We start from the raw sequence: 27,912 nt of genomic DNA on the forward strand, positions 1-27,912 counted from the left end.
TAGCATGAAATGCATCCATTAAAATTTTTTTGCTGTAACAACACATTTTACAAAGGCACAGCTAGCAACAGCTGTGAATGGTATGTATTTACATGAAGCCGCATAATGGCATAATTTTGGGAATTGCACATGAGCGTAATGCAAAAATCCCGATATCCTACTAGTGTAATTTAAATTTCTCTCAAGTCTTGGTATGCATTCTGAGCGAGAGATAGATCGCAAATACTCCTCATGATCTCTTGGAATGAAAAATAGACAGGCTTACATTACTACAGAATGCACTTTTTACACAGCCCTGGGTAAAGATAAAATCACCCATACTGGTGGAGCGCAACCCCTGCATCCGTAGTTACTTGTACAGTGTGGTAACATCCCACCGGGGATGTAGAATTATCAGTTAGACCCCACAGAATGGGGACTAACTGGGTGGGTACAGAGAGAGCATGTGGATTCCTACATGATATTTCCTATTTTAGCGGTTTAAATTTATGGGGGTTAAAATCGGGTCCAATGTTCCTGCACCCTGTAACACCTGATACCAAAACAGTGGATCAATCGTGATCCGGCTGAGTAGAATTCCTCACAGGAATTCCAATCTGCCCAACTCATAATACCTCATGGTACCCCAAAAATCAGTACTTGGATGCTTGTTTTTAGTCTGGGGAGGACCTGGCCTGGCAGTTTGGGCTAGACTGTTCCCATGTGGCGCTGGGTCAAGACTGATTTGCAGATGGCTGGATCCAAACTGGAATGGCATAATGAGCAAAAAACAATGGATTTAGGCCCAGATCTCTGTACCAGGGGTGAATGTTTGACATTGTTCAGCATTCCGTCCAACAATTGTTCTTTTTGCATTTGTGGACTTATAATCAAGGCCTATTTCTCTATGTTGACTGAAAATCTGTGACCTGCTCACATTAGGAACATTCTGATCTAATCAGAAGGCACTCTCAGAAAAAGCTTCTGATCCATTTGTGGCTACTACACACTCTGAAAAAGTGTGATCCATCTGTGGCTCCTACACACTGAACATATCACCATTTTCTACATCTTCAAACTTTTTATTAGTTTTGCTAATAAGGACAGGTAGTGGTTTTGCCATTGTAGATCAGGTGTGCATGATACTGCAGCTAGCAAAGCTTCATGCACAAGAAAAGATACACATTCTTGGGTTGATAGATTAAAAACGGTGGTGCAACAGGCTGCGGTATGTCAAATGAGTTAGTTCTCATTGACTTTGTACTTGAGCAACCTTGCCAGCCTGCTTGCTAAAACTTGATGGACACGGGTTTATGTGAGTCTGCCACTGGCTAAAAGACTAATAGAACTGCTGTGCTTCCAAACCTAAGCCTTTTAGTAATATAATTAGCTACCAGTAAAGCTTTCCTTTTCAAAACATACCATCCTGTGAAGTACCAATGACCTCTCAGGAATATTAAGAAAAACAAAATATACTCTGGGCAATCAAGACCAGCGCTTCACATTTGCGGATGATGGATGACTTAATATTAAGATGTGGCTTTGGGAAAAATACTCAAATGAAAAGAAGCCACATTTGCTTGCTCATACTTTGTACATGCCTATTTCATAGAATTAAGGCCATCAAATAATTCAATTCAGTATCGAAGATAGCCCAAAACTTTGACTACAAAAAGGTATACACCAAAGTCACTTTTGCGAGAAACTTGAAATTGTATCATATTTGCATCCTGATAAGTTGTGCGGACCATCCGGTTTTTCTAAGCACAAATTGTGGCAGGTATAACCTGGCAAAATGTATGTGGGGAAAAACACAATAGGATCTGATTCACAAGGCTATTTTTGGAATAAACGAACGCTGACAGACAAAAATAGGTCAATTTACACCCGTCAAGAATTCACAAAAGTTAGACTGCAGAGTTTATAGATATGGGTCTTCCAATTTGAAGATTGCCAAATGTGCCCCATTTATTTTGACACTGTGACGTGAATGAAAAACCTTAGAGGGTCCGATTTACAAATGTTTTGTTGTGATTACTCTTGCAATACTCCTGTTTTGCTCCTAAATTCCAGAAATAGCGAGGTGCATTTTCGACTTTTAGAATACAGGAGAAATCCAGCAATACTACAAGAGTAAATTACATGAAGTCACGGCAAAATCTTTGGGCTGCTAGTGTTTCCTTCAGTATAAAAATGGATTTCCAGTGTTTGGAGGTCCGTCTTTTAAGTGCACACAAACATCTTGTGTAAATGCCAGTCAAGTAAAGGTTGCTTGCATGGTTCCAAAGTCCATTAGCTATTCTTACAGGTATGAGCAAAGTTTCCAACAATCTGTGCAGCTGTTCCATCCTCTTGTTTTTTAGGTCTCGCCTGACCCAGCGCATGCGCTGGTCTGGCGAGACTTATTGAGAGGGCTCCAAAAAGTGCTACCAGGCCAGCCTAGAGCTACAGTGCATGTGCGCGGGCGCGCGCGTCGCACTTTACCGCATTTACTTTTACTTTCATGGCCGCTTTGATGTTTGATCGCGATTGCGATCACTTTCACTTTAGCGGCCGTGCGCCGCTTGGCATAGCCAATAAGTCTCGCATGCTTGTTAGGACTTTTGCCCTGTATTTTCAGAATGTTTTGCAATTCATACCCTCTGATCATGGTTTTGGTTCGTGAAGAATGAGAAGCTGTCAGCAACATATTTTCCATCTCACACAAGCCATTGATATTGATATGATTATTTTCCCCGCATATTACATTCTCACCAACTTGTTTCGCTTTAGTAATTAAAGTTTTACATACATGTATGTAAACCATCTGTGCATCACACGTGTTTCATATTGTTCCAAGGGTTTCTAGTGACACGACTTGTAATTTGCAGATCGCAGTCCCAGTATTCCAAGGCAATGTTACAAGATGCGGGACCCACCACACCGTCAGTGTCCGCCTTAACCAGTTCAAGAGATTCGCGTGCTGCATGATACATCACGACAGCACTGCACAAGAGCTGTCTGTTGAAGTACAACCCCTGTGAGTTTGTAGTCGTGCACTGCGTCTCGCACCGGAGCACAAACATCAGCTGCTTTCCTAATCACGGATGGCGCCGAAAAGCAAGTCAGCTCAGCCAAACACAATGCAAGTCCCAAGTAGAATGCCTGGAACATGCGAGATATAAATGACGGCACCCTCCCGCCCACGGAGCAGCTGCCAGTCATTTGCATGAATGTGGAACAAGATAGAAAGGGACTGTCTTGCATGACATTAGATCGAGGAAAATATATTTGCTTAGAATCTGTTGACCCTTGGCAATTCACCCAGACAAAGATTTAGACTTTTAAACTATATGAAGTGCATGCTAGACTTAGACAAATGAGAAGCGTATGGCTTTATGTCAATTCACATACATTTATTTGCGTCGCTTACAAAGTGGCACAGAGCTTGCACTGACAGAGAGGTCACTTCAAACGTCCCCCTTAAATAACAAGCATTTGCAATGCAATAGGTCTCGCATTTACGCGAGTTTGAGCTATTGACATTGCAAATAGTAATGCCTTTTATTTTTGTTTTAGTTTTAAATACATAAATAAAAAGCATTGTTATTTACAATGCCAATGGCTGAAACTCTTGTAACTGCGAGACCTATTGCATTGCAAATGCTTGTCCTTTTTGTCAAAGATTGAGGAGACCCGAATCCCAATGGACCCCACAAACGTCAGATGAGGTGCTCATTATGGGCATCCTTATACACTAATACTGCAGAGGACATACATTTGTGTACCCCGCAATATCATCTCGAAGATGTAGCCCCGTTATCCCCTTTGTGCAGAATTCAGTTTTGGATTACAGCAGCTGCTCCCATGGGTAATGTCTATTGTCCTACAAACAGCCTGGGAAACTGGTCCCTCCTCTTTATTTATTTGTAACAAAAGTTAATGTTCAGGAATAGTATGTGCATAGTTCTAGCAATAACAATCATGAATATCAGAATGAGTAGCTTTGATGAATTGTTTGTGATCAACTTCATTGCATATAATGTTACATTTAATCTTACTTAACTGTGAACATCATTTAAATAGGAAACAGAGCTTGCAAGTTTAAAGATGGCTTCTGTCCAAATAGGCACTACAAAGAATGTCCATTCCTCACTTCTTTTTTCTCTCTGCTTTCTTTGTCTCTAGATCTTTCCTGAGTATACGACATAATGATTCCCAACAGAGCAGCATGTTGTGGTTGTACCAACCTACTGTCACATAGGCACTAACCCTGCAGTGCAATAATGTCAATTCTTCCCATAAGCTTCTCTTAGGAGGGATGAGCGTCCACTCCCCCCCCCCCCCCCAGCAGCCTCAAGACTTGAAAAATTAAACAGTAATAAAACATGTTTAGTATCATTTTATTTTTCAAGCTCTAAGTGCTGAGTCTTGGGGGCGGGGCAATGTGATCACAGTCACGGATGTGGGTTGGTTAACACTGCTGTCAGTGTGCATGTCGGTTTGGCTGGCTGTCTTAAGATGGCCAAATCAACATGCGCAATAAGATGTCTCCAACCCGAGCTGCGTTGCCAGGTTGGAGACAGCAAGCACAGGCTCCCACACTCTGTGAGCACAAATCCAGGATGCTCAGGCTCAGGTTAATCCTGCTGCTACTCTCATGCTGACAGCAGCAAGAGAGCAGCATCTGGATTGGCCATAGGAGAGTCTGAGATCCTGTGCTGCAGTGAAGCCAGAGTAGAGAAGTAGAGCGGTGATGCGGCGGGTGGCAGGTAAGTTCTATTTTTTTGTTTTGTTTTGTATTTTCGTCATGTCCATCTCCTCCCCCCCTGCCACTCTGCCCTGACACCAGGCGCTCCTGCTTGTTTGACTGAAATTAAACTACTATGAGAAATTGTAAGATCACGGATGATCCACAATGAATTTGGGAACCAGACATTGCTTTGATAAGAAATATATGTGTTAAAATTGATTGCTGTCAAAGTGGCTAAAAAAAGTGAAGATAACACACTGACCTGTGCAATCTCCTGATAAGCCAAGATATTTTTTATGTTGATTTCCCAACTTTGACACACTGAGATGTGCTCCAAAGTCTACTAGGCCGTTCTTTCACTCAGTGCCTCAGAGGCATATGTAGAAGCTAGTTAAGTACAACATCTACATATCTCCGCCACTCTATCTCCCTTTGAGACTGAAATATGTCTAGGTCTTACGTACCTTGAGTGGGGTATATATAGGAAGAGGATGGAGCAACAGGAGCTGGTGAGGGGAACTGAGCATGGCTGGGGTCAGTGTGCAGAGCCTGCATAGACATCTGCAGGGTGGGCTGCCCTTCCTGATGAAGGTCAGTAAGAAGCACAGCAGTGGCTCGGTAAGGCGGGCTGATGCTTAGGAGCGGTGGAAGGGCAAATCAGTGATGCTAGCGAGCAAGAACAGAAAGTTTTAGCCACGATTTTTATTTCAAATACTGATGTGTCAGTTATCTGGGATTTCTAAACCATGAAAGAGACATGAACATTCTAATCACTGGAGAGGGTGAGTGATGTTAACACAGTTAAGGCATCTGGGAATTCAAAAGACCACAGTTGGGAACGGTCCCAACACCAGGGGGCATGATGCTTCTAAAAGAACAAAAGCATCTAGACATTCTCAGCACAGCACAGACAGGAATGTGTTAAACGCCATGGGACACAGGTGTGGTATTGCAAAAAAAGGGATCTAAATACAACAAAGAGACCTTGGCATTCACCTAGCACTGTGCAGCACTAATTCATGTTAATGAATGGCAACATCCTAGTTAAACAAATATTAGTCAGTCTCTCATATGGCACTTCCCACATGGGTGCCACTCTGTTTTATGTCCAAACCTATCAATTTCTCCCTGTTGCTCAAAGGGAAATGTCAAAGTAATTACCTAATATGGATCTATAATAAGCATTTCTGTGTGTTGCTCCTATGCTGCTTGAATGCGAAATAATTATGAGAGCTTAGAATATGGGATGTAATATCCCTTCCTATAAGATGCTCATTGTTTTGCCTTGGTGTAGCTCTCAGAGCACGTACTATGGCTGCTCATAAAATGGTTGTCCATCAGTCACTCTACAGTGACCGATTACATCCTATACCTTGGCTGGTTGCATAATGACCATTCATGTGATGTGCTTCTATGATTCCCCTGGTTGAAGCCCATGGATCATATCCTATTGCTGATTGAATAATGTCCATTCCTATGAGCTGCTCATACGGCATTCCTGGGTAGAGACATTAACATTTGTCCCATGACTTGTTGCATAATGGGCAATCATTAGCTGCTCCTGGTAGACTCTGAGAGTATCCAATAGCACTGGTTGTTTATTGCCCATACTTATAGGGCATTCCAGCCATACCTGGACAGACGTATCAGGCACATACCTGCCTACACAGCTCTACTGTTATTTCCTTTCCACACTAATGTGGACCTATCAAATCACTCCCTACTACTACTGCTGTAATGCCTATTCTTATTGGTTGCTCCATGTCTTATGCTCCATGTCTTATCCACCTTTCTCCTATCTCGGCTCAGTTACATAGTTTCAGTTGCAAGCTTTGAGCAGTTTATGCTTACACTCATGACATCAACACCCTTTACACACACATTTGCTGGCAATCTATCCATTAGCAATAAATGTTTAAGCATCCTAGCAATCATTCCTTCTTGAATTCACACCATGCATAGGCGTGAAGACAAACACAATATGAGCACAACTGTTGTCCTCATGCACAACAGCGAACACTACCCATACAAATCACCTGACAAGCACTTTTCAATCTATATTGTTCTCATGGACTAGTGTGCTACCATCCAGATTGCACTTTTGCACCTTCTCAGGGGTATTAAGGTCTATATAAATGCAATTTTAATAAAATAGAACTTGGACTTGGGAGTTGTGACACGCACACTTAAAACATTTGAGTCCATGGCACCTTACTGTGCCCAGCTATCATGGTCAACTTTAGAGACATCTCTAATAGCCTCATGTTAGAGATATGGCAAACCTGTCCACTGCAGAGCAGAAACATATTCCCTTGAATTTCCAGAAGCCCCTTGACTATTTCCAGCCACGAGTCTTTGTTATGCTTCAGCCAGGGACAGCCATTCATGTCGGAAATGAGGTTCTACTATCCCACAGGAATGATTCATCACATTACTGCTGATATGGGATCTTTTGGCTGCACTTTGCTGTCTAGCCCTATTTCTCAGCAACTGTTGAGCGGGGTTGAAGAATGGCTCTGTTTTTTAACATTAACATATTCTGTTGTGCACAGCCAGAAGCCCACACTTTATCTGGGATTTCCAAGTATATCCATAACTAATTGCACTGAGCACAATTGAACCCTTTAATTGACATAAGTACATGACAGATGAGTTTAACCGCATGTCCCTAAAACTAATGTATGTTTCAAGTGGTCTTCGATTTCAAAGATCGTCCTTCAAAATTACCTAACTGATTTCAATTCCAAAAAGTAGAAAAAATGTCTAGTAATAAAAAGGTCAGCATCTCAAATCATGGAATCAAGTGACTTAAACACACTTACTGAGAGCCAACATTTTCACAGAAAATACAGATAATTATTACCTAGAGTAAAACAAGGTTTAAACTGAAATTCCCTTTTAACAAGGACTACTATTCAGTCCTCAGAGAAATACTATCATACAGAGATGCTTCAATTGTCAAGGAGAAGCTCTCGCTAGAATCCTAGGGTTCTACACAGACATGACAGTGAGCTCTTTGGATAGCTCAAAGTTTGACTTGGCAGAAATTTGTAAAGGGGTATTCCAAGAGACTAAATACAGAGACTACTCTTGCTTCTCCTGACCTGATTACTAGAATCAATCAATTGCATCAGCCAATGGGAACGCAACCATCTTGAATGTTTTATTGATAGTCAAAATAATTGTCTACAATTTGTGTCTGATTAGTAGAGTGATTCTGTCTCATATCTCTACACATAGCTCTGGTTATTTATGTGGGTATTTTGGGGTCATTTGTTTGATTAGCAATCTCTGGATTCCTAAAATCTCAGTGCTTGAAATTCATCATCAAAGGGGATGAAGAAATCCAGGGCATGTATCTGAGGCCTGTTTTAGAAATCATCTGCAGGCCCATCATCTGTTCCCACCAATCCATACATCCTTCAAAAAACTCCTTGCAACACAGTTTTTTAGATTCCTCTCATGCTCCCATTTCACTGTCTTACTGGTCAGTGCCGTTTACATTCAGTAGTTATTGATAGCTTAAAATGGTTTGCTATGGAATTTGCCCAAGTTACATTTTTTAACTTTATATTTACTCAGTTACTTACACCCTCACTTGTTAGCTAATTTACAAAAATCTGCATGCCTTATTTCGAGTTTCTTTGTGCATAGACTGGGAAAGCATTAAATTCCAAAGTGGAAGTCGAGTATTAAAGTAAGGTTTGTTGACAAGCGGGCCTATTTAAGGTTTTGCAGGCAGTCTGTCATTCTGCCAGGGTGACCTAGGTCATAAACTCTCCCACCCTGGTGATGAATGTCTGCCATATTTAGAGATCTCCATCTATCTGGTGAAGATCTCTGTGCCTTGACAGAGAGAATTCACTACAACAGCAGCTCCTCTGAATACACTGACCATTGCTGAGTGGCTGCCATGTTTAATGCAGCTGCTCGGAAAACATTTTTTGATTTTTAAAAACAAATTCCCAAAGTGGGAGTTTGTTTTGAACAACTAATTAAAAAAGAATGAACTACCCAGGCACCCTGGGAGTTTTCTTCCAGGATATGCGGGCCTGATGTCCATGGGGTTGTCAGTCTAAGGTTTCTGTCCTTGGAGCCACAGAAGACTCCACTGGCAGAAGCATGATGGTTCACCAGACTCTAAATAAAGTGGGAGGACTGAGAGTCTGGCATGTAGGGTACTCTACTACAGATGTGGTGGACTACTATGTGTGGCAAACTCTAAATAAGATCCAACGGAATGCTCACATGGCAGACATAACTTTAAAATCACTGGCACAAGCTTCTTTGAAAAAATGCACCCAAAAATGAACCTTTGGCACTTGTGTGTCTGAAGGTCATAGAATTGTCTTTTGAGCAATTGTGCATTGATATGTGGTTGGAGATGTCTCAATAATTTATTAGAAAGTTGTATAATGGCTTGACACTACACGCCTGATTCACAGCACTTTGCACATCCAAGATCAACATAGTTACACCCAATGAGCAATCAGCAAACATAAATGTGAGATTTTGATTTATGACACCAGGATCTAGAGATATTGTCAACAACAAACGCAACGGATGATTGTTAAAAGTCTATAAGTACAGGAGACTTTCTGCAGGCATAAAGTTATGAGAGAAAAAAATAATGTTTCCAGGGCTTTGGAGTGTGCCACTGGTGAGAAAATGGTAAACACCTAAACAGTTGTAAATAGGCATCAGTTCATGAATCTTTCCAGCGGTTTTCATACACAATTTGTAACCTCAAGTTTAGTGCCAGAAAATGGAGTAAGTGCATTAATTTAGATTTGAAAAACACACAGAGAACCCCATATATTGCAAAGGAAGGGTTTTTTCCGTGTGGAAAAAATATTCTTCATATGGAAAAAGCAGAATACAAACTTACATGTGCAAATATTCATATTCATAACACTTACTCCTGTAGATTGTCTGTGTGGCAAATTTCACAACTTTCCATGCCTATGCTTCGAAACGCCTAAAACCCACAGGCTACACAAATACTAGGAGAATGCCTGTGATTAATACATTTAGCAATTTTTCCCACTATACCATGGGCATTACAGTTTGCTCCTTCTATGTTTTAGACGCTCATAAGTAAAACACATTGCAATGACCTTTTAGTGTCAGTGGCAGATACGTGTAAAGTGTAATTCAGAGACAAAATATAAAGTGAGATGAAGTATTTGGGAATGCAATCTACAAAAACTTCAACCTATGTACTAAAACACTTATATGTGCTGTTTTCGATCCCAGGTGTAATTAATTGTCTGGCATCACTTAATATTTTCTCTGGAGTGAGGTTATTGTTGGCATACATAGATATTATAAATTTACACACATGGCTAGAATGGATTAACCTGAAATGTTTATGAGTGATGTAGTTGCACTTTGTACATATGGTCTTAGATATATAAAACTAAGCGGGTGAGTTAAGACCATGCTGCCAATCCTATTTCCAGGGGTTTGCAGGAAACTCAGCTGCCAACATGTCTGACAAAAGTAATAAATGTCAGAAGGGCTTATAACATACAGCACATAGTGCACACTAATCATATTGCTAAAGAACACATTACAGATTTCAAGCACAAGCCCACGGGGTAATTTGAGAGGCAACATATTCGAGTGGTTAACGACATATTGGAACACTTTAGAACTCATTACTCAGAATGCCAATTAAATTGAAAAGAGGTGTAAATGATATAAAGGGCAAATATGTCTGCCTGAAAATGCCTCGGAGATGCTAGAAAAGCTCTTTGTTAAACCTGTCAGGCATCTGTCGTTGGCATAATAGTATTGGCAAGGCGTACACCCAATGGAGGCTAATACACTACAAGAGTATGAGTTGGAGTGTCGCAGTGGATCAGCGTGTTCCAGGACATCTTTGATCAGTCATCTTCATGTATTCTAGTGGACACTTGACCAGCCTCACCTTCGGAAGGTCGTACATTTATTTATCCCTTGGATCTACAAAATGCCACTGACTGACAACTTACAAATTATGCCATTAACTGCTCTTTCCTCTTATGATCATTATTGTTTACGAAGCTCTCTAAATCCTTTGTTCCTCATTGCTGGTTTGACCATCACTGCTCACAGTAATGGTTTTGTTTGGTTTGGTTTTGTTTGATATGCATCTTGTGCTAAGACTGCCCTGGGCAAAGCACGCTGCCTTGAGCAACATAACTAAAAAAAGAAAAAGAGAACTAGTGGGCTTTCATATGAGGAAATAATGGCATGGATATACCGTATAAATTAGCACAAGGAAAAATGCAGGATGATGGGGGAGAAGTCTTTTTTTCCCTACTTGAGGTGGGGGTCTTGAAATCATGTTTATTAAAAGAGTGGATTCAGAATGTCCGGCTTAAAAGTTTTAATAAGACTATACGTGCACAGTTTATTCTTCGATATCAGGTAATATAGTACCTATTTTGAAATTGCACATTTCATTTTTCATGCTCAGTGAGCAAAAGTGGTTATTCGATTGGTGAGAAATAAAGTCAGGCTGAGGGAGCCAATGGTCTGGAAAAAAATTATTTGTAACAATTCAAGTTCAGCTATTTATTGTGGAACTCTATTTACATCCATTCTATAAAGTATGATGAAAATGACCCTTGCTTTCTGGTTATGTAAAGGGAACAAATTAGGCAAATGGGTGCTATACAATACATATGCAGTATATGCTCAGCTTGCTGCCTCCAAAGAGATCCCTCCTCCAGAAAGTCATTAACAGTGTCTTTCAATACCCATAGCCTTAGCATAGTCAAGTGATGAACATATTTGCACTGTTCCTGTTACAAGGGCCATGATAAAAAAACATTTATTCATCAATATTCTAGCGCAGTTCGCCATGACCATGTTGAAACAAACACAACAATGTAGGTGATACACACATCTGTTTACATTTGGCCAAATAAGTGTACATGTAATGATTAATGGCAAAGAAGTCAAGTATTGACACCTCAATCAAAGACTACTATAATTTTTGATTACCTAGACCAAGTGGTTTGAAATAGTACCATAATCTGACCAGGCAATTAAAAAAATAATTGCTGGATTTCAGATTCCAAACTACAACTGCACCTTACATGGCTATACTATCTAAGCATGGCATCAAACGGTAAAAAGCATTTCAACCTCACACTTGAGGGAAATACACAACCTGTATGAAGTCAAAACATTAATTAAGAAAACAAGAATAAAATTGTACCTTGCATTGTTGTTTTTGTTGGTTCTGAAAATAGAGGAATGAGCAAAAGGTAGATGAGGTAGACAAACGATATCCCATTGTACCGGAACACACACCCTGAAGGAAAAAGAGAACAGAGATGAGTTAAGCAATCAAGGTTGTCCTTTGAGTTAAGTAATCAAGTTTGTCATGCAATGAAGGCGTTTTGAGGTGTAACCCCATAGGAAACAAAGAAAACAAATGATTATGGTACTAAAGTAGTGACACTGTTTGATTGCTTATGTAGGACAATCGCTGGTGAGGGTGGAACAGTAGAGTGGTTCCCATAAGTTGCTACAGAGATACTATGATGAAGATATCAACAGAGGTAGATCTGATACGGTACCCTGAAAGACATCTCCACCTCTACGGTAGTATCAACTGTTTTTATGGTTTATATAATTTTGCTGGGTTTTTTGGCACCACTGGGTGAGGAAGAGTGGACATACATAGTGTATTGTTCTTGGCTCTCTTTAATTGCTACTGAAAAAAGGAGTAAATATCTCTGAGATTAATTAAAGAATAGATGTAATTTGTCAATGCCCAGAGCGGCATGAATTATTTACTAAAATATCAAAATGAGACAACCAAACAATGGATGATTGCCAGAATTTGGACAAATCAATGGTAGTGTAAAATGAGGACAATTTTCCTGACCACATCCCGGGGTGTAGCCTTTTCTCCAGGCTATTGAAGTAGCACTCATAAACTATTTTACGTTTTAAACTGCAGTCCATCAATCAGTTAAAAAAAAATGCCAAAACGCAAATTCAGAACTCAGATGACTTGAGATTCATGTCTTCATCTCTACTAAAATGCCTAATTCCAGGCAACACATAGACCCTCAGTATGAGTGTAGAGTAATCCCAGAGGGGTTTTGAGATCCAATATATATATATGTGTGTATTGGAGTATTGCTGCATCAAGTGAAGTTAAGTCTCTCAATGAAATAAGAGGCATAAACATGCAGGAAGAGGCGCAGAAGCTACTTTTCGGCATATTATTTCCTAGAATCTTGCAGTCAGGAATACTTCTGTCCCCACCAGTTACCCATGACCCCTTTATTTGTAATTTCAGGAGGGAAAATACTGTGCATAAAACCCACAACTGGTACTGAACCCAACCGGCTCATACAAATATTTAATTCGAACTAGTCAAATTCCATTCTGTTCCATTGTAAATAGTTTTTATTTGGCATAAAACATACAACCATAAAAACCTATAATCCACATTCCACTTAGTTCAAAGCAGACAACATTGATTTAAAAAATAATAACAGTAAACAACAGTTTCTTAACATCACAAACAAAAAAGACAACCAGCATTCCCTGGTTGTCAATACCACAATCACTAGAAATAGTAAAACTACCCAACAGTTGTCTCCTCAGATCTTTCAGGCATAGACTGAGTAACAAAGTATGTGGGGGCGGTTTTCAGCTTTACAGAGCAAACTCGACACAAACACAGTCAGCTCAGCACCCTAATCCATTCATCCCTAACATCCATCAAAAAGAGCTGACCCAAGCTAAGGTACCAACATTCACCTATTCACCTAGGGCAAGCAAATTGACTTTAGCTCTTAAAGCAACAAGAACATTCATAGTATGATATGGATCCATCTTCATATAGTCAAAGTGAGCAACAAATGACTGCTTCCTAACTGCTTTCTTCAAATAGCCTTCAAACACAAAATGTGAATCCGCCAATGCTTTTTTCAGTCTAGTTTCAGATCAGAGAAAGTATAAAATCACTGTATTGCAAGAATAGCAAAAGCTTTATTCCTCACTACTCTGTCTCTCAACAACATCTGCTCATTTTTACTTCTTTAACACAAGTGCATTGCTCTGATGAAAAGGTGACTTTTGCCTCTTAGTGCATATGTTTTGTCTATTTGAAGTGCTGTCTTGAAATCATGTTTGCTTTCAGCCGGGGCTTGACAGCTGATATTCAAGATGTCCAGTTAAATAGTTTAATTAATGCCATACAACTCAATACATGTTTTTTTTCTTTTAATATGGGACCATGTGGGATCGTATTTAGTTAGAAGTTAACTAACTAAATATTGAGTTTAATTTACAAGGGGCTGCAAGCTCAATGAAAAAGGAGGCTATTGGACTAGTGAGAAATTGCAGTGTTTTTTTAACAGACCATATGGCTTGACATAGAGCCATAGCCGGGGTTCTGCACGTAGAAAAAGAATTGTTGTTTCGTGTCTCAACCGCACTTGACAATTGATTTTATCAATATCATCAACATGTATTAAAATATTTTTTCTATCGTAACATCTAACTTCAGAAAGACTGTATATATTATATTATCCCAAATCTCCAAACCACTGCATATCTTGCAGACAACCATCTCTTGTGTACCTCAGCAAAATGCTGCAAGGGCACAATCAAGTGCGTCATTGACAAGGTGCTATTTATCGCACCTCATAAATAGTGATACCCCAGGGTACATTATTTATTGGGTGGGATAAATAAAGCCTATTACATGTTTTTGGGGAATAACATGTTGATTTTGGTGTTTAACGCATCAAAATCCACGATACAGCAAATACCTTATACGTTTCTCCTCTTACATTGTGGCAGGTTTTTCCTGCTGAAAGTTAACCAAGGTTGAGGTGTTTAACACATCTGATAATTATTGGATGTGTTAAATACAACCAATCTCATAATCCTGACCCCTGAGCAAACAGGGGTTTACGCAGGGGATGTAAAACAATGACCCACTTGTAATAACGCCCCAAGATGTGTAATAAAAAAAATAAGGCAGCAGGCCTTTTCCACCTGTGCACCCTGGAACTGGAACCACATTCCTGTATCCATCAGGACCACCCCAAGGCTGCTCTATTTTAGGAAACAGTTGAAGATATAGCTCCTTCAAGAACACTCCATCACAGTGCATTAACAGTCAACAACCCAGCTACATCTCATGTCACTCATTCTCTTTATGTTTGTCTTTGACCCTGTACAGTGCTATAGGAATGCCACATGCATTTATCAAGAATATTTTCCTTATTTCATTTTGTACAGACAAACCTTAAGTACATGCTGGGTCAACTAACTCATCATAAGTGCTAAGTTCTTGCAGCAGAGCTGGGTGGTAATGGAAAATTTAACAATTTTTCGAGAAGATGTTTAATCAGGAGAATTCATTGGTGGATATTCAAACACTATACTATTTTGTGATGGAGGAAATTCCACTGCTGAATTCTCTGTAATCAGCATGTCCTTTAAGAATCATGAGTGTAACCTAACAGATCTAAATCAAGCCCCAAATCTCCCTTCTTTCCTAACAACCCCACTCCACTCAACACAATCTTTGTCTGTAGATGCCACTTTAATTCTCAACTTTATTTTTTCAATTCTTTATCATGCAGAGGATACAACTCGTCAAAATCTGTTTCATGGTTCTCTAGCACTGCAAGAGTGTAATAGACATAAATATATAGGATATGTTAGGTACCAAAGTACAAAGGGGCCGATTCACAAAGGAACTTACGTCTAGTAAACTTACGAGTGTGGAGTGTCCACACTCATGGTGTAATCTCCATACGGCACCCAGCTGAGAGTGTGCCATGCGGAGATTCTGGCCTGAGTGCGGAGACTCCACAGTTGTAACTTTATTACACATATGCCCCTTTGTGAATCAAGCCCATAATGTACATGTTAAATGTAATCTACTTTGAACACATTTTCCACTTAATCAAATCTCTTTGATCAGAAGCTCATAATCCTAATTGAAGGGTTGCTGGTGTAGGGTGAGTGGTAGAGAACTTGCTAATGAAGAACTGTGGAACAATCTGGATTCAGGAACCAACCATAGGGAGAATAGCTGCATTACCACTGTGCATTGAAAGGTTTTACGATTAGGTGGCTAAAGACCTCAATGTGTATGTGAGTTCCTGCAATTCAGGAAGTTTGATAATAATCACAAAGGAAATGAAATAACAGATCCTCAAAGGGATGTATGTGAAAAAAGTGACTGATACCTGTCAATGAATGAACTCCAGGAACTTCCCATGTCAAAAGAAGAAAAAAGGAGGAACGATGAACAAGTAGAGGGTAGAACAAACCTTTTTTATTGGAGGTGGTCAGTAGAGACACAGCTACCGAGCTCTTTTACAAACTATGGGCCTAGAGTTTGGAATTATATTTTACAGGGCTACAAGACCCATCTAAGTTGCAAGCACAGTACACTCAATGAGATATTTATGTGCATAGGTGTTGCTTACAAATGAATTAAGCCCAAGCCTCTCAGTGCAATTACTGTTACCGCAGATGCATCTGCAAGCATGAAACTCTCCTGAGAAAACCATTTGACCATACAGGGTTACTGTGCACAGACATCACATGCCATGAAATCAACAAAGGCACAACATAACGGTACCATTACCTGAGGGACCTCATTACAGTAGCTGTAGGATTCCTACATCAGTTACCTCTGTCAGTGAATGGGATAAGAAAGACAGTGGTGTATTTTACCCACACATCTTGTAACTCTGAGAAGGGCAGAAACATGTTTCTGTCTGCTTCAGTATTACAAAGGAGCCATTAAAAGTGGGCCTGAGTAGGATAAAATCAGGTGGACTGAATAATATGGCAAAGGAGGCACAATAGCTATAGTAATGCACTTCGCATATTCAGCACATCCTGTAACCTTACAAACATTAAGTATTTACAGACAACGTTTATGCATTTAATTATGTTAGTCCAACTGTGATAAGAGCCTGTGTTAAAAGGAACATGTGGCAAGGTGACCATTTATCATTGAGAAGACTACCACACATTTATCAATCATTCAATCACAAATAAAGAATACCAAAGCAAATCTAATCCAGTCAAGAGAGGCTAGTGGCTACTTGGCTACTTAAATCTGTTACAAACCTTCAAGCAGCATATCCTCGATTAGTTATTTTCACGCGGTCTGCAAGGAGTCTATGTTATCCAACTGAACATATATGTTAGTTATACATGGTGGTCAAGCGGACCACCTTTACATTCTGTTTCAATCTTTTTGCCAATAACCTACTCACGTTCCAGATTTAGGTACACATTTTCATTCACATGACATGATAACCTGCTTAAGAGACAGTCTCACAACTGGGTACAGCATCTCTCTAGCAAGTGGTTGGTAATCTTCTCCAGGAGATATAGAGACTGTTACTGCAAATTGATTATACTGTTGACTCTTCTCACTGTTTGAGAGGAAATACCAAATGCAGACCCAAGGCAGCAGTCTAAGCTGTACAGGACCTATGAAGAAAGCTATCAACCTCATTCCCATGCTCAACATCATTGTTCTTTTACAGAATATGGTTGAAATATTTTATCATGAGGCAGTAGATTCCTAACTGACATATTGTGCAGGTAAAACCTTCTTTTGATGTAAGACTGCATTCGAGGTGGTCCAGTAGAACTGATCGGTGTACTGGTGTTGGTCGAACAAGCAAATCAGAATAGTAAATGAGAAAATTATGATTGGAGAAAAAGTTTTGATGACCAAACATCAGGCATAAAGAGAGTCAGACACAAGGAGGAGAAAGGATCGAATGTGTCCCCCAAAATTCCACCATTCACTTTACATGTCATTGAGATGAAATGCTAGAGGCCATTGCTAAAGCTTGGCGGGTGGTGGTAGTGGGATTTAGATGGGGGTGGTTTCTCTCCCCTGTTCTTAACACAGACATAATGACAGGCAGACTGCACATATGATATAGATTCTGTCTCCACCTAGCTTATTAGCTATCCCCATGATTTCCAAAATGGTGCAATGTTTAGGCCATCACATTTACTGTTAATTAAAATGTCTATAGAATTTCTCTAGGGTAAAATAGTTTTTAGATGGACACACAACTTTTTGGGAAACAATCACTCCATTGTTCTGCTTCCAGTATGGTGTGTGAAACTTGCAGAAGCAAAGTTAAGTGCTCAATACATCTTTCACATTGTACTGTAAACACACAATTCTACAAATAAAAAATAAAAGATTTGGTGCTAGAGTCAAAATCAACTTTAGAAATGCAATTTTTTTTACTGGTTTGATTTTCAAAATATTAATTAGATGAAACCATGTCAATTTATTGCAAGAATGTGTGTTTGGGGAGAAATAACACAATAGGAAGCCGTTGTTCCTCCCAACAATGTTTGTCTATTGAAGAATGTAATTGGAAAATAATATTTTGGCTTAATCTGAACATCTATAAGCCTCGCAACTATCACCATGGTCATTTGCAAAATTGTACCTATTTGGCTTATATTTTGCTCGGGGAAGCCATTCCATTCATTTGTTATTATGTCTGTGACAAAGCTTTCCTAATTGTGCTCCTTAGTCTTAAATTGAGGCCCTCAGTTCAAGGAGTACTCTTTCAGAACAATGTTTGCCTCTTCTACCACACATTTCCTTTTTATGAATATCAATATCTCTGTTTTTTGGGCCTATTCACATCAGATGAAACCTTAAAAGTTGTTGTGTAAAGTGGCACCATATACCTGTTTTTCCCATCCCAACATTTTTCTTGTCATTCCCACTGACTCATCGTGTAGATTAACTAAGCACCAATCATTTTTGTACTGCTCCTTGGCTGTCTAAGGGCCTAGTTAAATAACCTACATTGATATATCTTCCAGTTTTTCTACATTAGGTCTCATGTTCTCACTCTCTCTGTGACATAAAGCTATTCATAAGCCTATAAAAATTTGGCTTCAGGGACACTAAGAAGTGCATTACTTTCTTTCTATCAGATAATCTCCTCCATGCAACTAAAGTAACAGCCATCTGCCTCATCAAAGTACAGAAGAAATATGAATTCTAGGTTCAAAGTCATCCCACGGCCAAAGCCGGGCTGAATTGAGGCAGGGCAATGTGAGTCTGAGGAAGGTGGCAAAAAAACCAGTCACAAACGCATAGCCAGGATTGCACAGGGACCAGGAAGTATTTTTAAAATTGTGCTCTAACAGTGTGTGTGAAACAAGATTGACTGACTTCCTTGGATTCCATAGGCAGATGTTCCTGCCCCATGGAGTCTATATTTCTCATTGCTTTTATACTTGCCTATTTTTTCCTTCTCTTTGCTTTCTCCCTATTTCACGGGACCTACATGTGGAAATTCTAGTGATGTGGAACATTACACTGGATAAAGAAAGCTTTACCAGGATCAAAAAAGGGAAACAAAATGACTAAAAGATCAAGACTAACCCCTGTTTGGGCCCTTTTACCTCCTTTCGACCCCTTCTCATACATATGTTACTTCACCTCTCTGTCTTTCCTTTTACACCCTTTACCATCTTATAACACTTGTTGTTGCTTTAAAGTACTGTACAACCTCACATTATTAATGTTGCAGCAATATGATTTTTGCTCTGCAGAACAACAAACTACATTATATTTTTCTTTGTTGCCTCTCATAAACAAAGGTTCTGAAATAGTTAAAAATAAACATGAATCCATTCATTGTGGGCATTGTCTGCTAATCAGCACACTTGAAATCCAGGCCAGGATACAGTTATACAATAAGGTGACTCACTCACAGGAAATATCACATTCAACCCTTGCTTCTTTGAGCAAGGTACTTAGAAGGAATACATAATTCATTCATTCAATGCACTGCCGTTTGAGGTGATTCGAAATTCCTTAAAGACATTGTACCTGTTCCAAAATGCCTACACAAAACATACAGACTTGTCAAACAATGTGCAATCAATCATCTTTTCTAAATCTGGGAACCTATCTTCACAAACAACAGCAACAAAGGCAACATTCAAGAGGGCATTCGAAACAAGATACCCCCAGCTATGTTGGAACACAATGGTTTAGCACTGTTTCCACTGCTTTTCAAACATATTTATGAAAAGGCTGATACAAGAACTCACAGTGAGCATACCTGTTTTAAAAGATGTTTTTGAGTTTGAAGAGAATAAAATGAATACACGTATCATAAACTGGTACAATAAGTCATTGCATATATTTAATTTATTTAATGGATTATAGTTATTATTACTAGTATTATTCTTACTGTTACTATTATTATTTTTATCAACATCAATCATATTCTTATTGTTAATAATATAACAACTACTTCTTATAATAATGATGAAAATAAAAATGAGAAAACTAATGAAAATAGTAACCACATATATTCTTCTTCTTTTTAACATTAATATTATTATTATTATTATTATTAATAATATTAGTAGTATTATTATTATTAATAGTAGTAGTATTAGCAACACTGGTAGTAGTAGTTTTAATGTTAGTTGTGGTAATAATATGGCTATTCCACTTAGCATCCTGGTCCAACTAAGGTAACACTTGTTTTCAAAAGACTTATATTAATAGTGTTCCCTCCGTAAAATATTATAACTCTGAGTCTATGTGCTTGAAATACAGATTAGACAACATCTATAGGACACATAGAAAACCTGAAATTGATGCAATGACTATATCAATTTTCTGGTATAGTCTGTTTTTCAGGTTCTGATGTGTGAAAACTATTCCGTAAATTCCATATCAGTGATAGGGGTCAATACATGAAACTTGACAATTAATCTTAGATTTCCCAACATGTTTCATAAGGAAGTTGAAAGTTTTCAACTGTATTATATGAACAGTTTTGTTCTCATTGTATGAAGGAAATGTTACTGCTACATATGCATCGTGATTTGAGAACAGTTCAGGGTATAATTTGAATCGAGGAGGAAGTATTGTATTCTGTGAATACATTTAATCTTGGATCGATTATAGCACACTAATTCATAAAACAGTTTATATAAAATTGAATGTCAAGTTATATAAATATTATGTTATATTATCACAGGGAATGAAGAATATTAAAGACCTGTAGTGAAGTTGCCCTAAAGAAGCGCCATGAAAGAAATCATGAACACATTTCAGCAAAAGTAGAAAAATGTAGAAATGAGATTATTGTAACTCAGAAGATCTACTAAAACCTTAAAAATAGTAAATATTTGTTTAACAAAGGATCACTGTCCAACAAAGAACTATCTTCTATATATTTAACAATATATGCTATTGTGATCAGTTAAGTAACACTATTTATACCTTCTCTAAATAATGAAAGACTGAGTCAACCCAGCCAAAACATGAACATAGGCCATATATGATACACATAGGTGTTTGCAGCAGGAACACAACAAATGAGCTTTCACATCAGCCACATACTTAATTTATTTGATGGGATTCTTTTAAAAGGAAGGTGCACCAAGAAAATATCCAAGAGAATAAATTAAGTCCGTCAATCTTCTTTATTCAAAACTGGCACACAGCCAACGCGTTTTGTTCATTTGTGCAAAAAGGGACCTTCATCAGGGCTTAATAAGAAGAGTAGATTTGTCACTATAGAAACCAATAATGCCCATTAGTGTAGTCCGCGTGTTCAAATCATCCCGGCTAGAATTCTGGTTGGTATGAGAAATGTTCATGTACCATCCATGTTCTAAGTAACAAGAACATACGTATCACCACGGAGTAACACTCTCAGTTAGGGTGGAAGATAATCCGATCCTCACTTTACAATTTGAGCGTGGAAAAGGTACAGAGTAACGGCATGATAACTGGACTCTCTTCTATATATTTAGCAGTAAGATGCTATTGTGATCCGTTTAGTAGCACTATTTATACCTTCTCTAAATAATGAAAGACTGAGTCAACCCAGCCAAAACATGAACATAGGACATATATGATACACGTAGGTGTTTGCAGCAGAAACACAACAAATGAGCTTTCACATCAGCCACATACTTAATTTATTTGATGGTTAAGCTCACAGTTCACACGAGCTGTGAAGCTGCTGCCCTGAAGCTCATTTACTGAATGTTTTATTGTTTGGCTAAGATTCTCTAACATGGCGCTGAGCAAGTACACTGTACAAAGAACAGCAGGTGGTGTCTGGCTGCTTTCAAGTTTTATTTACACCAGTTACATTTGTAATGATGACATGTTCTATTTACATCGACTTGAAGGAAACGTGTATTTTATCAGTTGCCAGAGCAATGTTCGTTGCGACAAAAAAGCAATTATATTTGGTGAGTGATAACTAGGCGCTTTTAGCTCATCGAAGCTCCTTTTCATGTTGTGCCTCCTGAAAACTGCAGTACATGCTACTAGGAGGAGAAACAGGCATAGCACAAGATCGTATACAAAAAAAACGAATCAACTAATGAGATAGGAACTATTTTATTTATAAAACGTAGCAAACTACTCAGACAAATTATTGTATGATAATGGCAGCAAGCAATAGAGGAAGAATTGTTATTGCAAAATCTATCCCTCTGACCTATCAGGAACGGGTATTTTCAACAATTCACTGGCACGTCTATAAATGGGCCAATAACATAAACCTGCGCAAAGATGGATATTTAGTCCACTTTCTTGTTAATATAGATTAAGTTAGCCTCCTATCAATTGTGACTTTTAAAAAGTTAATACATTTATGTATACTGCATTTGAAGAAGGTTTCTTTCACGAACACCGTCTTGCTCCTACAAAAACCAACAACGTGAATAGTGTCACAGAAGCAGTACGTTTGTCTGCATTTAAATGTGCATCCTTAAATTACCAGAATCTCTTTAGATGGGAAAACCTATACACTTTTAAATTGGCCATCTCACTCCAGTAAACAGAAAATATACATTTTTCCATTGTTATACATTGCTCGTTATAGAATGACTGGATTCTAAATCCAGTAATTACAGCTAACCAGTGGGTATCAGAACTTGTTAACTACTTTTACTGTGTCCTAAAGGAACTCCAGGCTGCTCTGGCTCGGCATCTCTGAGAGTCTGTCAGTGCGGCGCTGGAAAGCAGGGAACACAGTTTTTGGAGAAAGGCACAGGGAGTGATGGGTAGGGGTGGCAGAAGGTTGTGCCAGTTTGGTTTTTATTTTGGAATAGGAAGGAGAGGCCATTTACTGCATGGCTCTCCCATTACTCCTCTGCTCCTGGGTAGCTCAGAAAAGCAAGGGTAGATGGTTTTAGGGGGCAGACATAACATCAAATCATAGATAGGTAAAAAGTAGATTGCAGGTATGTTTTTCACCCTGGGATTCTGAGTGACATAAGACACTACCACAGCTTTACTTTCGTTGTCCATTTGATGTGACTCAGATTCCCTGGATGAAAAACATTCCTGTAATTCACTGTTAATCATGTATAATCCTGTCAGAACAGCACTGGAAAGCAGCGAGCACAGTTTCTGGATTTGTGGGAAGAGAAGAAGAGAGTGGTGGGTTTGGGCTGCAGGAGTCCATCTATTTCTATTTTTAAATGTGTAAAGGGAGGAGAGGCCATGTTGTGTATGGCTCCCACATTACTCCTATGCCTCTACGTATCAATGGAAGGCAGTGGCAGATGATTTGGGGTGCCATACATAACATAACATAACATTACAGATGGGTAAAAAGTGAATTAGAGGGATATCTTTCTCCATCATCATGAGCAACTCATCATAGGCAACTCAAGCCTCAGTCTCATCTATTTGATTTCACTCAGACGTCAGTTAAAAACATCATGGTAGTTCATTGTTACTCATCCATTAGATATATGATCTACACACCACAAACTTGCCCTATAGTTCTTCATTGAGGCCAACCTTATGAGTGTGGCAATCGAGCAGAAAGCCTACTTTGCTCCTACTGATCAATTAGCAAATTGAACCATAGCTTACTGTACCATCTTCTTTGAAAGAGAGAGAGATTTCTATCACTTTGACTAATGTGATTATTATATTGGGCATGAAATGATGCCAGTGGATATTTCCATCCCTTGTCACCAATGCACAGCCCCCTGCACCAACTCTAATAAGGCCACCTACACCAAATGAGGACAAGCAAAAGAGAAAAGGGTGTGTGTCAGGTGCACATCATGACACATTTCGTTGCAATTCCATGTCAATGATTTTGTAAGTGGTTGAATATTATGTAACAGGTACATGGTAGTGGTAGAACAAATTTACTATGGGAAACATTCTTGTGCAAATGTGCTCCATGGAAGATGAGCTGCCACCAATGTGTATGCAACGGTGATGGATGAGAGCAGAAACCAGCTGTTTCATTTCCAAGAACACATGAGAGTTTCCATAGCCCTTCTATCCTAAAATATTTGTATTTTATCAAAAGGCTCACATTGCATTACTACAATCCATTTTGTGGTAAGATGGTTTTTTTGTGGGCTAAACAGCACATAGCATGGGTAAAGCTGAAGAGGCAATGTAGGATACATTCTAGGGTACTAGCAGGTGGTGTAATCAATGTAAAGTGCTAAATTTCAAGACTTCAATATACATCTGTTGCTCTCCTTAAAAGCACACATAAGAATGATGTCCACGAAGGTATGGGAACAAATCGGCCTGCGGTGTAGTTTAAAAAAAGTCCTTCTAACATTCACTTTCTAAGCCATAGAACAAGTTCTTGTCCAATCACACTTTGAGGTGGCAACACATCAGACAACTGTCTTCTGAGTCTACACATACCAATCTTGAACCTGTTTTCTCTGCTGTCACTTGAATTTCACCAGCCAGTGAAAGTTCGACCACATTGCTAACACACTCTGGAATATCCAATGGCTGCTCCTTCCCGTATTCATTGAATGTAAATCCAGAAGTAAGCTTGGGGTACTCTTTGTATCATCTAGAAGGCTGTCCATACTTACGAGCGTGTCTACTTAGCTCATAAACCTATCTTTACTGCCCTCACCTGAACCACACGGAGCTTAGACCGAAGAACACGGGAATTCGCCAAAGCAAGAGAAGGACAGGGGCAAGCACTCTTTCCCCTCACCCTCATGCTCTGTAATAACTTTCTCCTCCACCTAATGTTCTGGAAGTGCCTTCCATACACCTCTAACCCAAATGTAATGGCATGTAATTCTGAATTCTGTACCACACTGTGGGGTAGCTCACTCTCTTTAGCTACATAAAATAAAATGTATACATATTAAAAAAGGAAATATCTTTCCATACAATTAAATCTACTATCTTACCAACAAGACTGGGATTTTAGTAGGCAAAAGTGTAACAATATTGCCCTTCTGAATCTCAAGGGTCCTATTATTTAAAAAAAAACTGGACTAAAGCCCATTTACTGCTGTTTACCAAAAGCTCTGGTATGACTAGTCCCTACATCTAAGACTAGGCCAGTTCAGGAAGCAACATCTGCTAAAGGCAGCCCCGGCTAAGGGCTCATGGGATGACATGGATTTATAATTAGCCGCACCCTCCTGTTGATTTATCTACAAACACTGATCAAAGAATAGTAGAAACGTTAATCCTGTATCCATGGAAAATGTTGTCACCTTTGAGACTTATAAATGTTTCTTTTCAATATGTGAATTGCAGATGCTATACCCAAGTCATGACCCTGGCATAGAGCTCTGTAAGTGTACCAGTTCCCCCCACCCAATTTTCTGTATTCCCCTGCGATGTACAGGACTCTACATGCCCCCTGGTGCCAGGCTTACTTTCATCAGTAGCCATACCACATCATTGGCACTAACAGCATACTGTGCGTATCTAAAGTGATACATTTTCACGAATAAAGGTTGCCAAAGCAATAGTAAAGTGCCCAAATCGCTTCAAAGACTGAAACAGCCACCCTTGCCAACCCAGCCCGTTCAGAGCATTACCAGCCACAATTGCAATTCAATCTAGTTTCAATTACTGCCTGGACATTATACATCTTTCACCACGTACCACGAAGTTACAGACGCTAGTAAAGGAACAAAAACATAAGTTAGAAACATCATATTAGCTTCACATATATCACTGAGATTAAACCAAAACACAATGGCACGTGCTGTATTTAGAATTCGACGTGCTTACGTCATCCCTTCAGTGTTTGACTACATTTAAATGAATGAGTCCAATTATATTTCAACAAAGCATTACCACATGTGAAAACATATTCTAACTGGGTATATTTTAAGACATGTGTATATTTAAATAATGTATTTTACAATATACTCGTGTTTTACATTCAGGTACATTGTTTAGCAGGCAGGGAATCATGCCATGGTATATACGTTTTACGATGAATTACAAAGAGCAATCGTTATACATATTAGGACCCATTTGCTGAAGGGTACTTTCCAATGCAATGAGATGTTAACATTAGTTTAAATAAAGAGGGAAGCCATTGAATGTTAAGCAATGATGGAACTTCGAGATCATAGTATGAGATCAGTGGAGAACGCTTATGGGTAAACCTGAAAAATTACATGTTCGTTGATAAGGTGTCAGATAACTCTTCCCATTTTGAAATTACACTTATAAAATGTAATAAGGCAACTCCAATGCTATCCTGTAGAAGAGATAGGTCATGCAATAGTTAAAACATGAATGTAAGAGTTATTTCACTACTAGGGCATGTAAAACCTAAAAGTACATGTCCTATTTTTTAAATACATTGCACCATCCCCTGTGAGCTGTCCAGGGCCAACTCTAGGGGTGACTCTTTTGTATTAAAAAGGAAAGTTTGGGGGGAGGAGCCTAGCGCGCAACCAAGATGGCCGCGTAGGTGCGAGGCTCCCGAGGACCTCCGCGACCTCCTGAATAAATCCTGGAAATATCCTGTCCTTGTTAAGGGGACTGTGTCGGGGAACCCGAGCTGAGGCACTACCCGTTTTTTGGGCTCGAATCGGACCCCGAACACCGGTGGGAACATCGACTGAAGGTTGCGGCCTTCTCCTCGCCGGCCCCCCGGATTGGAGTAGTGGCGCGATCCGGGGACAAGGTGAATAACAGCGGCGAGCGGGGCTGGGCGACTCGCGCACCCCGCACTTTCACTTTTGCTTTTGCGCCCTCCTTGCTCTCTGGCGAGGTCGGGCTGCGGAGCGGGGTGCGGTGGTGTGGCCTTGTCCAGGTGCCCAGCTGGCCCGCCGGCGGTGGGTCGACCCGCGGCTCTGTGGTCGCCCCCTTGACACCCGTGATCTGGTGTGACGGCCCGTTTGGAGATCTTGGCACGACGGTGGAAGGGCCAGCATGGCCACCAAACAAGATGGCGACCGGGCGAAGGTGAAGACGACCCGCCGTGGCACGGCGCACCAGGCCAATAGTATGGACCGCTACACGCTCCAAAAGGGTTCTCCGGAGACAACGCGGTCATCCCCGGTGGGACCGACGGAGACGCCTGCCCATCCAGTGGATCTAACCCTCCGGGACGTCATGGGCGCCATCGCTGAACTGAAGGCCTCAGTGGACCAGCGTTTTGATACCTTGTCGCAAAAAATTGACTCGGTCCTGGTGGATGTGGGCCTTGTGAGGGCGGACTTGTCAAAGACGAACGACCGAGTCGATTCCCTGACCCACACCACAACGAGCCTCACGACTGACGTGGTGGCCCTCCAGAAGGAGGTGCGCCGGCTTGGCCAGGCGAGCGCCCTGATGGACCGGCGACTGGAGGATTCCGAGGGTCGCGCCCGGAGGAATAATATCCGCATTATTGGTGTGCCGGAGGGACGTGAGGCGGAGGCGGCGGATCTCTTCGTGGAAGACTTGATCCTGACCCATCTCCAGCCCCGGGGGCTGAGTAAGTTTTTTGCGGTGGAACGTGCCCACCGGGTCCCCGGGGGCCGCCCTAAGACCGGTGCCCCGCCGCGGCCCCTTATTGCCCGAATCTTTAATTTTCGGGACCGAGATGCCATCCTCCAGACCTCCAGGCAACAGGGACCGGTCAGGTTGGACAACATGGACGTAAACTTCTACCCAGACTTTACCCCGGCAGTCCAGAAGCAGCGGCAGAGCTTTATTGGCATCAAACGTCGTTTAAGGGACCTAAATCTTAAGTACTCAATGCTCTTCCCGGCTAAGCTGCGGGTGGAGGTGGATGGTCGCACGCACTTCTTCGACCGGCCCGAGGCGGCTGGGGACTGGTTGGACACCTTGCCTGGGGATCGGGGCCGGGGGGGTGGGGGGAGCGCAGCTGGCGAGGAGGGCCCGCTGGATCAGAATTGAGGGGTGA

At 40.3% G+C, this 27,912-nt stretch overlaps 1 protein-coding gene across 3 annotated transcripts in view; it reads right to left on the reverse strand.

Moving 5' to 3' along the window:
- Nucleotides 1-27,912, reverse strand: part of PIEZO2 (piezo type mechanosensitive ion channel component 2) — a 1,161,909-nt gene that overhangs the window by 926,007 nt on the left and 207,990 nt on the right. For all 3 annotated transcript variants that reach the window (XM_085607342.1, XM_085607341.1, XM_085607340.1), the window contains exon 2: nt 11,922-12,017. In XM_085607342.1, coding sequence (XP_085463468.1) covers nt 11,922-12,017 — 96 coding nt within the window. The remainder of the gene's footprint in view (nt 1-11,921; nt 12,018-27,912) is intronic.

This window comes from Triturus cristatus, chromosome 5_2 (assembly GCF_964204655.1).
Source record: "Triturus cristatus chromosome 5_2, aTriCri1.1, whole genome shotgun sequence".
Taxonomy (NCBI): domain Eukaryota; kingdom Metazoa; phylum Chordata; class Amphibia; order Caudata; family Salamandridae; genus Triturus; species Triturus cristatus.